Source organism: Drosophila mojavensis, unplaced genomic scaffold (genome assembly GCF_018153725.1).
Source record: "Drosophila mojavensis isolate 15081-1352.22 unplaced genomic scaffold, ASM1815372v1 contig_36, whole genome shotgun sequence".
In the NCBI taxonomy this organism is placed as follows: Eukaryota; Metazoa; Arthropoda; class Insecta; order Diptera; family Drosophilidae; genus Drosophila; species Drosophila mojavensis.
Genome location: NW_025318858.1, coordinates 1210906 through 1224140, shown reverse-complemented (window position 1 = coordinate 1224140; position 13235 = coordinate 1210906). Strand labels below are relative to the sequence as shown.

The 13235-nt window shown below is 38.1% G+C and overlaps 1 protein-coding gene across 1 annotated transcript; it reads right to left on the bottom strand.

The window, feature by feature from the left end:
- Positions 1 to 220: 220 nt before the first annotated feature.
- LOC6575684 (WD repeat-containing protein 82) lies at positions 221 to 2544 on the bottom strand. The gene is made up of 2 exons (XM_002001657.4): positions 2199 to 2544; positions 221 to 1397 (listed from the first exon to the last, which is right to left on the bottom strand). The coding sequence occupies exons 1-2, from the start codon at positions 2451 to 2453 to the stop codon at positions 468 to 470; spliced, it is 1185 nt and encodes a 394-aa protein (XP_002001693.1). The 5' UTR covers positions 2454 to 2544; the 3' UTR covers positions 221 to 467.
- Between the last annotated feature and the right edge of the window lie 10691 nt (positions 2545 to 13235).

Genomic DNA, 13235 nt, shown 5'->3' with positions numbered 1-13235 from the left:
GAGTTGAAAATCGAGCAAAGTTTTCAAGTAAATGCTTTCACACATAAACTCCAGGGATTTATGCGCCAAAGTTATGGAAAATCTTCCAACTCTTTCGCAATCGGCCACAAAATTTGAAAACTCGAGTCGAGCTCTGAAAGTGGGGCACATCTTCAATTAGAGTTGCATGGAACTTGGGCGAAAGTTCAAGAGCAATTTGTATAAAGTTCTGGCAAAAGGATTTCATTAATATTAAAAAGACAACAAATAATGTGTTTTTATTCTTCTTTTGGCGTGGCAAGTAAATGGAAAGTTTGCCTCGGCTGCAGCCAGCTGTGCAATTTGCTCGAGTTCTGTTGGACTCCAGCTGTGGGTGTCCTTTTGGCCAAAGTCCTTCTGGCCAAGTGCAATTGAAATGCCACTGGAACTTTCAATGTCCGACTGTGATGGATGGGGACTGTATGTGTGTGCGCGTGTGTGTGTGTGGATCAAGGTATTTCGCCCTCTTCCAGACTCTCTGACTCATACTGAACGTCGGCTATTGGGATCCGTGGGAGTCGCCTCCTGCGCCAGCGACTCACGGGGACTGGCGAGGGTGAGCGGGGTAGCAGTATGGGCTTTGGCCACTTTATGTTGATTTTATTGAAATCAAAGTCGTCGCTAGTCAAATCAATAACGGGCAGCTCCTGGTCCTCGTCCGACTCCTGCTCCACAACAATTTGCTGCACCTCACGCTTGTCCGGCAGCCAGATGCGCGTGCTCTCATCGCTGCTGGCGAGCATGCTGCAGTGGGGATGGAACTGCAGGCAGTACACCGCCTCCCTGCACCTGCTGTGCAGCACGGCCATCAGCTGCCCGCTGGCGGCGTGCCACACATGAACGCGCCCCCGATCCGCGCCGGCCAGCACGTGCTGCGAGTCGGGGGTGTAGCAGGCCTGCAGCGGCAGCTGATCCCGGTTCGCATAGCTTCCATACGTCTGCCCGAGGCGCCCGTTGAACGCATCCACGCTGAAGCAGCAGCCGGAGTCGGTGCTGACCAGCAGGCTCTGGCCGTCGGGCGCGAACTGCAGCTGCGTCCACTTGGCCCCCTCGGTCGGCTGGTAGTCGAATTTCTGGCACGGCTTGCTGCCCATCTTGCGCACGTCGTAAATCTCAATGCGCTGCGCATTGTGGCTCGTGGCGCAGACCAAGCCGGACGGATCGAAGGCAACCAGCGGGCGCTGCAAGTGCTTCAACTTCTCTGTGTAGCGCTCACAGCGCAGATCCCACATCAGCACGCGATCATCCCAGCCAGCGCTCAAGAAGTGATGTGCACTACCTGGCTGAAAGCATAGGCCACGCAGCGCCCTCTTGTGGCCCTTGAAGTACCTCAGGTACTGATGACTGATCAAGTCCAAGTATCGTATGAGATAGTCCTCCTAGTACGATGGGAGAAGACACGAGAAAGTTCTTAAAAATGTGATAAGTGATGTCACTAAGTTTATGCTTAAGATTCTCGCTAACCTCACTCTGCACCTGCTGAACAACTTTTCTAAAACTCATTTTACTCCTCTCTCTATATTTCCTTACTTTAAGACAGGAGTACTAGGTAGTACTCTTGCTTCTCTTGAGCTTATCCAGACACGAGAGCTCTTAATAATATGGTAAATGATGCCATTATGTGTATGCTTAGAATTCATTGAACAACTTCTCTAAAACTCATCTTACTTGTCTCTCTATTCTTCAAAAATATTCTCTTAAGCAAGACAGAACCACTAAGTACTACATCTGACACAAGCGAGTTCTTAAAAATATGGTAAATGATGCCACTAAGTTTTCCTTAATATCAAATATACCTCTTGGCTAACTTATCTAAAACTCATCTTACTTCTGTTCAATTTCTGCCCAGCTCTTGCCTTAAGCCACACAGTCAGACGTATTACAGAAGTACTAGTACTAATCATGCTCCTCTTCAGCTTGTTCCCAGCTTCTCTCTACACTTCTACCTACTTTATCCCCAGCTGCTGTCCAGCTTCCTTCTAGCTTCTTCTGGCGTCTGTCTTCTTTTTCTTTTGCCTCCAACTAGCTTTTTCCTTCTTTTACTTTCGCTGCTCTGTAGCTTCTCCCTTGCTTTTCAGCAGCTCCTCTCCAACTTCTGACTGCCTTCTATAAAAACTTCTCTACTTTCGCCCTTCCCCTTGCTTTTCTCTGTATTCTTTCCACCTTCCATCTCCCCTTACCTTCGATGAGCTATGCAGTAGTCGATCATTTCGCTGGGTAAAGCAAGCCAGTTTGGGTCGATAATGCTGCAAGTTGACCAAGGACAGCTGCCGCAGGCTGCTGCAGTCGATGACCAGCAAATAGTGATGATCGCATACTAGCAGATGGCGTCCGTCCTGCGAGAAGCACATGGAATGCTTCAGCTCACACGACTCCTCGAAGATCTTGGCCACGCGAAACTCTCGCAACGTCTCAGCGTTCAGTTTGATGCTCATTTTGGAGTGAGTCAATTTCAAGTTCCAAGCAAAATGAGTTTTGACTCGATGCCAGCTGCTTGAGGCGAGGGCAAGGATGTTGGGCCAGTGCTACGCCTACTTCGACTTAATTAAATCAAATCTAGCCAAGCAGACGGACACGCCTCCCTCTTGGCTGCAGCTGGTCACTGTTGCATTTGACTTAATTTCCATTTTGTGGCTCCCATTGCGTCTCATTAGGGCGCTGTTATGGGGTGGGGGCGTGGCAGGGGAGTCTCTGGAAAAACGACTGTCGAGCTGGCCACACAGTTGGCATTGGCTATAATGCCATGCAACCCCGCTACCGCTCCCCCTCCCGGCTTCTCTCTGTGGGTATTTAGGCCGATTCGCGTCATTAGTGCTGCAACAGCATTCGACCAAATGTTGCCATCGGCGGCTCCCCAGATGCCAGCATCCAGCATCCAGCAGCCAACATCCAAAAGATGAACTAAATTAGACAGCAGAAGTTTTCTCTTGGCAGCAGCAGCAGCAGCAGCTGTCGACTTGCGAGTAAATAATGAAAACTGCAAATTGTTTATTTTCTGCATTCTAATTACAACAATTACTTAGAGCAGAACAAAGCGAGAGAGGGAATATCATCAATGTTAGATTAAGGCGATAGCAAGTAAATTCAGATTTAATTTGTATTTAAATGTGTGGATTGAATATGAAACGTTACTGAAAATTGAACTTGAAATGTATGAGAAAAAAAATGAAGAGAGTGTGTGGAATAAGATGAGAAACACTCAAAAAGAGATACATAAGAAAAATTTCAATGATTATGTATTAAACATGCTAAACATGGACAATGAAACTTGTAATGTGAAATTTGAAATATAAAATATGGAACATGAAACATTGAATATGAAATATGGTTTATGATATAGAGATTATAAAACGTGGAATATAATATATGGAATATGATATGTGGAAAATGAAATATGGAATATCAAGCATGAAATGTATAACATGCAAAATTCAAAGAGTAATATGAATCATGACAATGAAATATATGTAGAACTACTATTGAAATGAAACATATATGTATACAGAAACACGTAAACAAAATATACAAAAATTGCAAAAAAAAAAAAAAAAAAAAAAAAAAAAAAAATATTTGTGTAAATTAATTTCATCTACTTTTCATATATACAAATAGTTATCATGGTTCAATCAATAAGACTTCACAATAAGACATACATATATTATATTATATATTCAATCGATAGACTTGACAGAACGGGATATGCAACATTTAATGTGGAACACAAACGCAAATATATATAAAAAAAAAAAAAATATATATATATATATATATATATATATATATATATATATATATATATATATATATATATGTATAATACATATGCATTATTATATGATGCTGAAATCAGAATACAAATATGAAATATGAAAGGGGGAACTATTAATAACATTAATTAATTTACATAAGAATAAAAGATTCCCTATGAAAAGTCTTTACTTAAAATTTTAATTAAATATTCTTTTATATATGTATATATATGAATTCTAGGGTACAATATAAAATGTAGCAAATGTAACAAGAACAGGTAACGCTCGCCGTCAGGTCAGCATTAGATCAGGTGTTAAGACCTCAACTAAACGCTGGCTGTATCCATGGCAAATACCTGGACGCAACCTGTGGGCCAGGACTCGCTGATTGGCTGACTGACTGCCTCGCCGGGCCGGGCCGGGCTGGCTGGGAAATGAATGTAATTGTAATGTAAGCGGAAATAAGCGCGGCTGATGCTGTCGTTGACGTTGCTGTGCGAGCTGTGCGCATTTTAATTAAAATTTATAAGCCTTGGCCGGGGACTACTTGGCTGGCTGGCTGGGCTGTCTGGGTTGGCTGGGCTAGCTGGGCTGACTGGGCAGGCTATTTGGCTAGAATATCAGTGGGTCCTGTGCCAGGACCTCGCGTGGCGCTTTAAGCTTTTAAGTTGCGGTGGATTTGCGTAGCTATGCATTGGATTTTATGTGAAAATCAACTGCGGTGCGCATAAATTAAAAATCAAGCCACACAGAAAACAAACAAAATATAGAAAATTGAAAAACAAAATCAAGTACATATATACATATATATAGGAGGAGTGTACAAAAAATAAAGCAAATATTTAGTAGTTTTCTGTTTTATACATTTTTTTATTTAATGAGAAATATGTATTAAGCTATCAATATTATTTTTTCATGTATTTATTTTAATAAAAATTATTTAATTTTTGTATATATGTAAATTTTAAAGTTACTTTCAAAAGCGAACGACTTTCCTGCATAAACATCCAACCTGAAATATATTTGTATATAACTCGTGTAAATGAAGAATGAAAATTAAGGCAACTTCTCAAACATACCTCGCAAGGGATTTCGTTCTTTGTGTTTTGCATCATTTGTAATTAATTTGCATCATTAGCTTTGGCGTAAAGCATTTGCATTCCATGTGGAAAATCCTGGCCACAATTTACGCATTTTGCGGCTTTGCCCGTCAAATTCAATTATAATACAACCACAAAATATAAAAAAATATATATAAAAAAAAAATAAATAAATAAAATGAAATGAACGAAATTAAATAAAAAAAAAAAACAACAGTGGAACAAACAAATTTGGAATTATTTATTTTAATGGATTTCAGCGCAATTTATAATTGTTTGCATTCAAAAAAATAATATTAATAAAATCAATTTGAATTAATATTTCTTGTTGCTTTAATCACTCAACAAAACATAAAGAGAGAAAGAGAGGGAGAGGGGGAGAGAGAGAGAGAGTGTACACAAAAACTATTGCATATATAATTATAATTATGTTAATAAACATATTCACATAATCATAACATTTTAAAGGCACATAAAAAATTCATTTTAATTTTTACTTATTCATATCAAATTTAATTTGCTGCAATTCTATTTAATTTTTATTGTTATGGCAAACGAAATATTGCGAGGCGATTATATACATTAAATTATTATAATAATGAATTTTTTAAAGGGCTTTGCAATAAATTTACACAAATATTTAATTCAATATTATTTATAAATTTAAACATTCGCCCAGAATTACATAAAAATGGACTTTAAACTGTAAAAGTGCTCGAGTCAAGATTGCAAAGAGTTTAACTCAAATCATTCTACAATGCGATATCTATAAATATAAATAGATATATATATATATATACATATGTAAGCTACTATACTTATATATGTGTTCTATCACTTTTAATTTTCATCCTTAATATGTAGTTAGCCCATAAATCTATTTATAGTCGTCATAGATTGAATATTCTCTTGACCCAATATTCACTTCATGCGAGCCACTTGAATAATCGAATATATCAGATTGCACATATACATATGTATATGTTTATGTATATGTGCATTTATGCATCTGTATACTAGCATACATTGCTCTTATTGTCGCCTCGTTGGCCAATGCTAAATTGGATTTGTGTTTGCATCTCTGTTAGCCACTTTTGCTTGATTTTCGGTACTTTTTGGCCGCTTTTGTTTGCCAACTGTTTATTGATATTTTATGCGCCATTTTGCAGAGCAAAATTGCACTAATTGCAATTTTAGGCACGTTCCATAGGACACTCGACATTGCATTCGCATTCACAATCGCATTCGCATTCGCCTCGCATTCAATTGCCAATTTAATTGTTGCCAGACAACGAACCATTAAAACAGATTCCAATTTTATGGAGGCCAAAAACAACAAATACAATGCAAATTATAAATTTGTGCTCTATATAGCATGCCCTTCTTGAAATGGAACTTAGGGGTATATGTGGCGGATTTTTGAGAAAAGTGAAGTATTATGAATAGATTTGTGTATGCTATAGATACATATATAAGAATATAAAGAAAATTAAAAATATTCATCTATATGAATTTATGGATAGATAAAAAGACAAACATACATATATAAATATATACATATATACACATAAATCATGCGAGGCAATGCATATAAGTATGGTTATAGTAAATGAAAATATAGATATATGGTTAAAAAAAAATTGTAGATAGATACATATGTAGATAGATAGATAGATAGATATATAGATAGATGGATAGATAAATACATAGATACATAGATACATAGATACATAGATGCATAGATACATAGATACATAGATACATAGATACATAGATACATAGATACATAGATACATGGATACATATATACATAGATACATAGATACATAGATACATAGATACATAGATACATAGATACATAGATACATAGATACATAGATACTTAGATACATAGATACATAGATACATAGATACATAGATACATAGATACATAGATACATAGATACATAGATACATAGATACATAGATACATAGATACAAAGATACATACATACATAGATACATAGATACATAGATACATAGATACATAGATACATAGATACATAGATACATAGATACATAGATACATAGATACATAGATACATAGATACATAGATACATAGATACATAGATACATAGATACATGGATACATATATACATAGATACATAGATACATAGATACATAGATACATAGATACATAGATACATAGATACATAGATACATAGATACATAGATACATAGATACATAGATACATAGATACAAATAAATGGATAGATTAATTTAGAAAAATAGAAGGTAAGCAAAGATACTTTGACAAATAAATTATACACATACATATACCCATGTATGTTGATATTGTAAAATTTATTTAATTTTATATTCCTACGCAGTATTTCCATAGTCGTTCTATGCACTGCAATCAATTCAATTTTGTTGTCATGGTAAAGGCATTTTAATTGAAACTTGTAAAGCTCATATCGATTGCTCTGGATTTATGTCAAATATTTTTTTGAAAATTTTCCATATCAACATTACCATATCGAACCACAGGCAACAGATTTCGGCTGTCAATTGTTGTTGTTGTTGTTGCTGCTGCTGCTGCTGCAGCTGACATTTGAGCCAAAGTGCAATTTGTAGCCAAGTTCAGCATGCAAATCTTAAAAGTGCATAAATTGCAGGAGTATTAAATGGTAGGGATACCTCGATTGTCAAGTTTATTACGGCAAAGGCAAGAATACGTCAACTTGTCTGCAGCTCTGACAGTGGGGCTATTAGGGCGTGGCTGGAGGGAGACGGCGGAAAGGCGGAAACTTTAACTGGCAGCCAGATAAAAATTTGTGCAAATTTTTCAATCAGCGTGGCTGACGTTTGCAATGGATGTGTGTGTGTATATGAGTGTATGTGTGAATGTATGGGTGTGTGGGTGCCAACAAATCGTAGGTTTTGCGTTTGTCAAGCAACCAAAGCAAAAACAACAACAACAATGGCAAACAACAACCAGCAGCCGATTGCAGTTCACACGCCAGCAAAGTGAGTCAAACCAAAGTCAAAGTTCAAACACAATTTCTCAAATATGCAAGAGCATGTGCATAGCTCCCATATATGCAGGTGTGCGTCTGTCTGTGTGTGTGTGTATGTGTGTATGCATACTTGGTGCGTTGCTCAGCCAGCTGCCTGGCACCTTTTGAAATTGAATGGGCCGGCGCTCTGCTGCCGTAAAAGAAGATAAATGACACAAGTGAGCCATATCAGCCGCAGTCAGCAGCCGAGTCGGAACCAGCCCAGATGCTGGTTGAGCAGGGCACCGACAGGTGGACAGGGAGTGGGAGTGCGAGCGGTGGTGTGGGGTGGGAATAGTGGGTGCCGTTAGACATGCTCTGGCTGCCATCTTGAGGCCTGCAGTTGTCAGGCGACAGCGGACAGCGGACAGCACAATTGGACTGGCAACGGGATGGATGCTTCCTCCTTTGCTCTGACTCTCATTCTCACTCAGACTCCGATTGTGACTCTGTATCTGGCTCTGACTCTACTGCACCTGCACCAACTGCAATTCCACTTCTGCTCTTCCCCTTCCCCCTGGTCAGCTTTGCATTTGATTAAAAACGGATAGTCCTTTGCATGTAGCGCAGTTGCGTTTTCGCTACACTGACTGAGCCTCTCTGCTCGCTCACCTTCAACTTGATACCTCAGATAAAAAAGTTGTTATATATACATATACACTATATATATATATAAATAGCACACATACATATGCATATATTTTAATTTAATATTCATGTGCATTGTGAAAATGTTGCGAAAGTGCCAAAAACAGACTCAAAGGCCTCGTTATATAAATGAATAAATAAATAAGAATGAAACAAAAAGAAAATATAAGAAAAGGGGAATAGCGCATACACTGCAAAGTGTAAATAGTTTGAGAATATTATAAATAATTATTTTTTCAATTATTAAATGTAGTTAAAGTTATAACAATGCTTCAAATTAAATATTTTAATATAAACATTTTTTTTTAATTTAATTGTAATTAATTTTGTACTAAAAATAAAAGTTATAATTAAGAAAATATTATAAAAATAATAAAAATTGTTTTAGTTACTTTATAGAAAATTAAATCATTTTAGACTATTAAATAATTAAAATATAAACATTATTAGAAATTTTGATTTGAATTTTAAAAAATTTTTTTTAAATTTGATTAATTTTTTTTTTAAATGACAGTAAAAAATAGTTATAATTCTTCTGAATTGTTTTATATATATTGGGTAGTCTAAAAAGTCTTTTCGTATTTGTAATGAAACTTCAAATCATATTTTTAAATATTTATAATAAACTTTATTAAATCAAATATGCACCATTTTGGTCGACCACCTTTTGCCATTTTTCCACTAGAGACATAATTCCATTCGTGTAAAACTTTCGTGGTTTCTCTTTGAAAAACTGCTTCAAGTGATTTTCACAGGCTTCTCTTGAAGCCAACTTTACTCCGTTAAGGGAGTTCTGCATTGACCGAAATAAATGGTAGTCCGAAGGTGCAAGGTCAGGGCTATATGGTGGATGCATTAAAACTTCCCAGCCAAGCTCTCTCAGTGTTTGCCGGGTCATCAAAGATGTGTGTGGTCTGGCGTTGTCCTGATGGAATACGATGCCCTTTCTGTTGATCAGTTCTGGCCGTTTTTTTTCGATTGCTTGCTTCAATCTCATCAGTTGTCCACAGTAAAGTGTCGAATCAATCGTTTGACCAGGCTGAAGCAGCTCATAGTGGATTATTCCTTTCCAATCCCACCAAACACACAGCATTACCTTTCGAGCCGTCAATCCTGGCTTTGCGACCATTTGTTGAGCTTCACCACTCTTGCACCATGATCTTTTTCGCACATTATTGTCGTATTTGATCCATTTTTCGTCTCCTGTTACCATTCTCTTCAGAAATGGTTCGATTTCATTTCGTTTCAGCAAAGAATCGCAAATGTTAATTCTGTCCAATAAATTTTTCACAGACAATTCATGTGGTATCCATACATCGAGCTTTTTTTTTGTAGCCAGCCTTTTCTAAATGGTTCAGAACCGTTTGATGATGAATGTTTAGTTCATTTGCGATGTCATGGCTGCTTATGTGACGGTCTTGGTCAATCCTTTCCATAATTTCATCGACTTTTTCAAAGATTGGTCGACCAGAGCAAGGTGCATCTTTCACATCGAAATTTCCTGAACGGAAGCGTGCGAACCATTGTTGTGCTACACGAACTGATAGAGCATCGTCACCGTAAACATCACAAATTTCATTAGTGGCTTGCGTGGCATTCTTCCCTTTTTTATACAAAAATTTCAAAATATAGCGAATTTCTTCTTTATTTTCACTCATTTTTGAACAGCTGTAACTTTTTTCAAATTCTTTGAATTACATTTTTTTTTTTTGGCAATCGAAGCTTAAAGTGCTACCAATCGAACACCACAATGTGTACACAATGTGATTGGTAGCACTGGAGATATACGACGCCAACGACATCTATTGGCAAAATACGAAAAAACTTTTTAGACTACCCAATATAATTTTAAATATAGTATTTAAATAATTTTTATTTATTTTTTTTCACATTTACTTTCTTTTATATCCGTAACATATAACATATATAATATAATTTTTTTTATTTAATCAATTTGTTCGGTAGATCAGATTGAGATATGACAACATTAGTGCAGATCGCTTGTGCCTTTTTTTGGGTTTCCTGCTCTCTCAAGCCTTCATACAGGAACACGCGATGCGATGCGTTGCGGCCTGACAGTGGGCATGAAAATTTATTACTTTTGCCGGGTGTCGAGTGTCGTGTGACTGGGTTTTTCGGCTGCCAAGCTGCAGCAGGAGCAGGCAGCAGCAGCAGCAGGAGCAGGAGCAGCAACAGCAGCAGCTCACTTTCAAGTGCGAATCCATTGCGCGTTAAATTTGGCGGCGTTGGCGGCAACGTTGCCAACTCGCCGACATCTCCGACCATCCAACATAAAACTGACAAAAGTTGCGCCAAGGCAAAAGTTCGCTGCAACAATGTCCAATTCGTAGCCGAGCAAAAACGAAACGCATAAAAAATCATAAAAGGAAAACGAAATAAATGCCAACGCATAGCTGAAGTGGATGTGGAAGTGGCCAGGGCGTTGCATTCATATATGTGTTGCTGCATATATGCCATATATATGAGATATATGTATGTATGTATATAGGTGGGCAAGTGGAAATATATAGTTTTTAATATGCATAAATTGCACTTATTTTTATTTTGCTTTCATTTTGCAAGCACCCTAAAAGCGCTTGCAGTTGCGAAATCCCTGATAGCACCAGGTCGACAATTGTATACGCTACAAAAAAAGCAATGAGAAGTATATGAAAGATAAGAGCTTTATTGACTTGAGCTTTTCTTGTCTTAAGCCAAAGTCCTGCATTTAGTCAGCTTTGATGAGCTTTAGCTTTAATGAGCTTCGAAGCCTTTGATATATGTTGAGCTTTAAGCCTGCCTTTTTGGTCTTAGTAATTTGTTAAAAATCTTCATGTGCTTTAAAACCCAGATTCTAGCTTCAAGAAGAATTTCTGGAACAGTCGAACTAGAGCGTGATCTAATATATTCTATTAAGTAATGCTTGAAATCTAGGCGACAAAAAGGAGAAAAAGCTTTTAATAAAATATTCATAAATTAATAAAAATAAATCAACCATGCAGAACTATTCCATATAAAAATTATAAATGATTGCTTGTTAGGATATTTAAAATAAAAGCTCTTTATAGTAAATACAAATTAAAAAAAAAAAAATTAAGAATGTTAAGCGCCTAAGTGCTTCAATGTGCTTTAAAAACTCTTTTCAAGTTTTATACACACATAAATTCTTTTGTTTTCTCTTATAATTTAACCCCAATATTTCTCCTTAATTTTTGCAAGCACTATATGAGTCCTCCGTCAAGTTTATTCAGCTATTTAAAAATCAGCTCCGGCCCGTGGTATTATATTAACCCCAGCTCAGCTTAATGACTTTTACTTGCTTCACTCAGTTGCCGCTCGAAGTATATCAAAGAGCACAAGCTGCGGGTGCCAGCTCACAGCTCGCTCTCTGCGAATGCAATACGATTTATATTTAAGAGGAATAAAAAAGAAAGGCAGCAAGAAGAAGAGAAATCGGACATATATCTTCATGAATTTTCAGCTGTAGCTGAAATGAAAAAGCAAAGCTGACAAAAGTTAAGAAGTAAAGCGGCTTGTGCCCCGAGTCCGAAACGCGATGGCCCCTGGTGACAGGCGCTGGGTAAAGTGCCCCCCCTCAGCTGTCTGATAGCCAAAGAGTGTGAGTGTGTGTGTGTGTGTGACAGCAATGGCCCCGCAACGTTGACAGTTGTCAATGTTATTAGCGACATGTGAAGCGAGCCCTGAAAACCTCGCAGCATCAGCAACAGCAACGACAACAGCATCCGAAGTGAGTTGGCTTTATGTAAGTCTGAAAACAAATTGCTTGTAATATTTGCCGAGGAATGCCTCCTAATTGAGCACGGTAAGGTTAACTGTCTGTCGATTCACTTAAAGCCAAGCAACATTTTCATTTACCGGCGAGCCAGTAAGCTAGAGAGAGAAAGAGAGAGAGAGGGAAAGGGAGAGTGGGAGAGTGGGAGAGTCACAAATGTGAAACAGCTTCATCTTCGAGTTGCCATGAGCTGCTAGTATTGCCTCTGCTATTTGCTGATTGTGTAACAAATATTGACAGGGCCAACAGGGCTCAACTGGCCTAAAAAGTAGCACAGAAACGGAACTGGACTGGCTCGGCCCGTCCGGCGGGACATTTGTGCCATATCATGTTCCATGTTGACGCACCAGCACAAAAGCTGAAATTATATTTAAAAGTTTACAGTTTATTTTTTGCCTCTCTCACTGCATACCTCCCTCTCTCTCTCTCTCTGTCTCTGTCTCTGTCTCTTTTGGCTATTCTTTGGTCCACTCTATTCGGATTGTGGCATGTGGGGCGGGGACCCGCACGTTATTTACTTTTGCGGTCATTGTGCGACGTTCGGGGACGCGTGGCGAGTCCCCAAAGTTATAATTCTTAAAGTTTTTATCTATCGCACACATCCGGCTCGGCTGTCCTGTTTAAACGGGCGTATACGTAATATTCAAGCTTAAACAGATTTAATAGCCGTCCTCGCTCCCCCCTCCCATATTTATGCATATTAACGATTTGCTGTCCCGCCGTTTAATTCCATCTGAAATTCGCTCAATCCTCATTTATTTCGCCCAGCGAAGCGCTAATGAAAATCTTAATGCGCCGCAGTTAATAATAAAATGGAATTAGGCGCCCCCCACCTCCCCACCTCACCACCTTGCCACCTCTGTCTGGGGCATTCGTTTGAGCATTG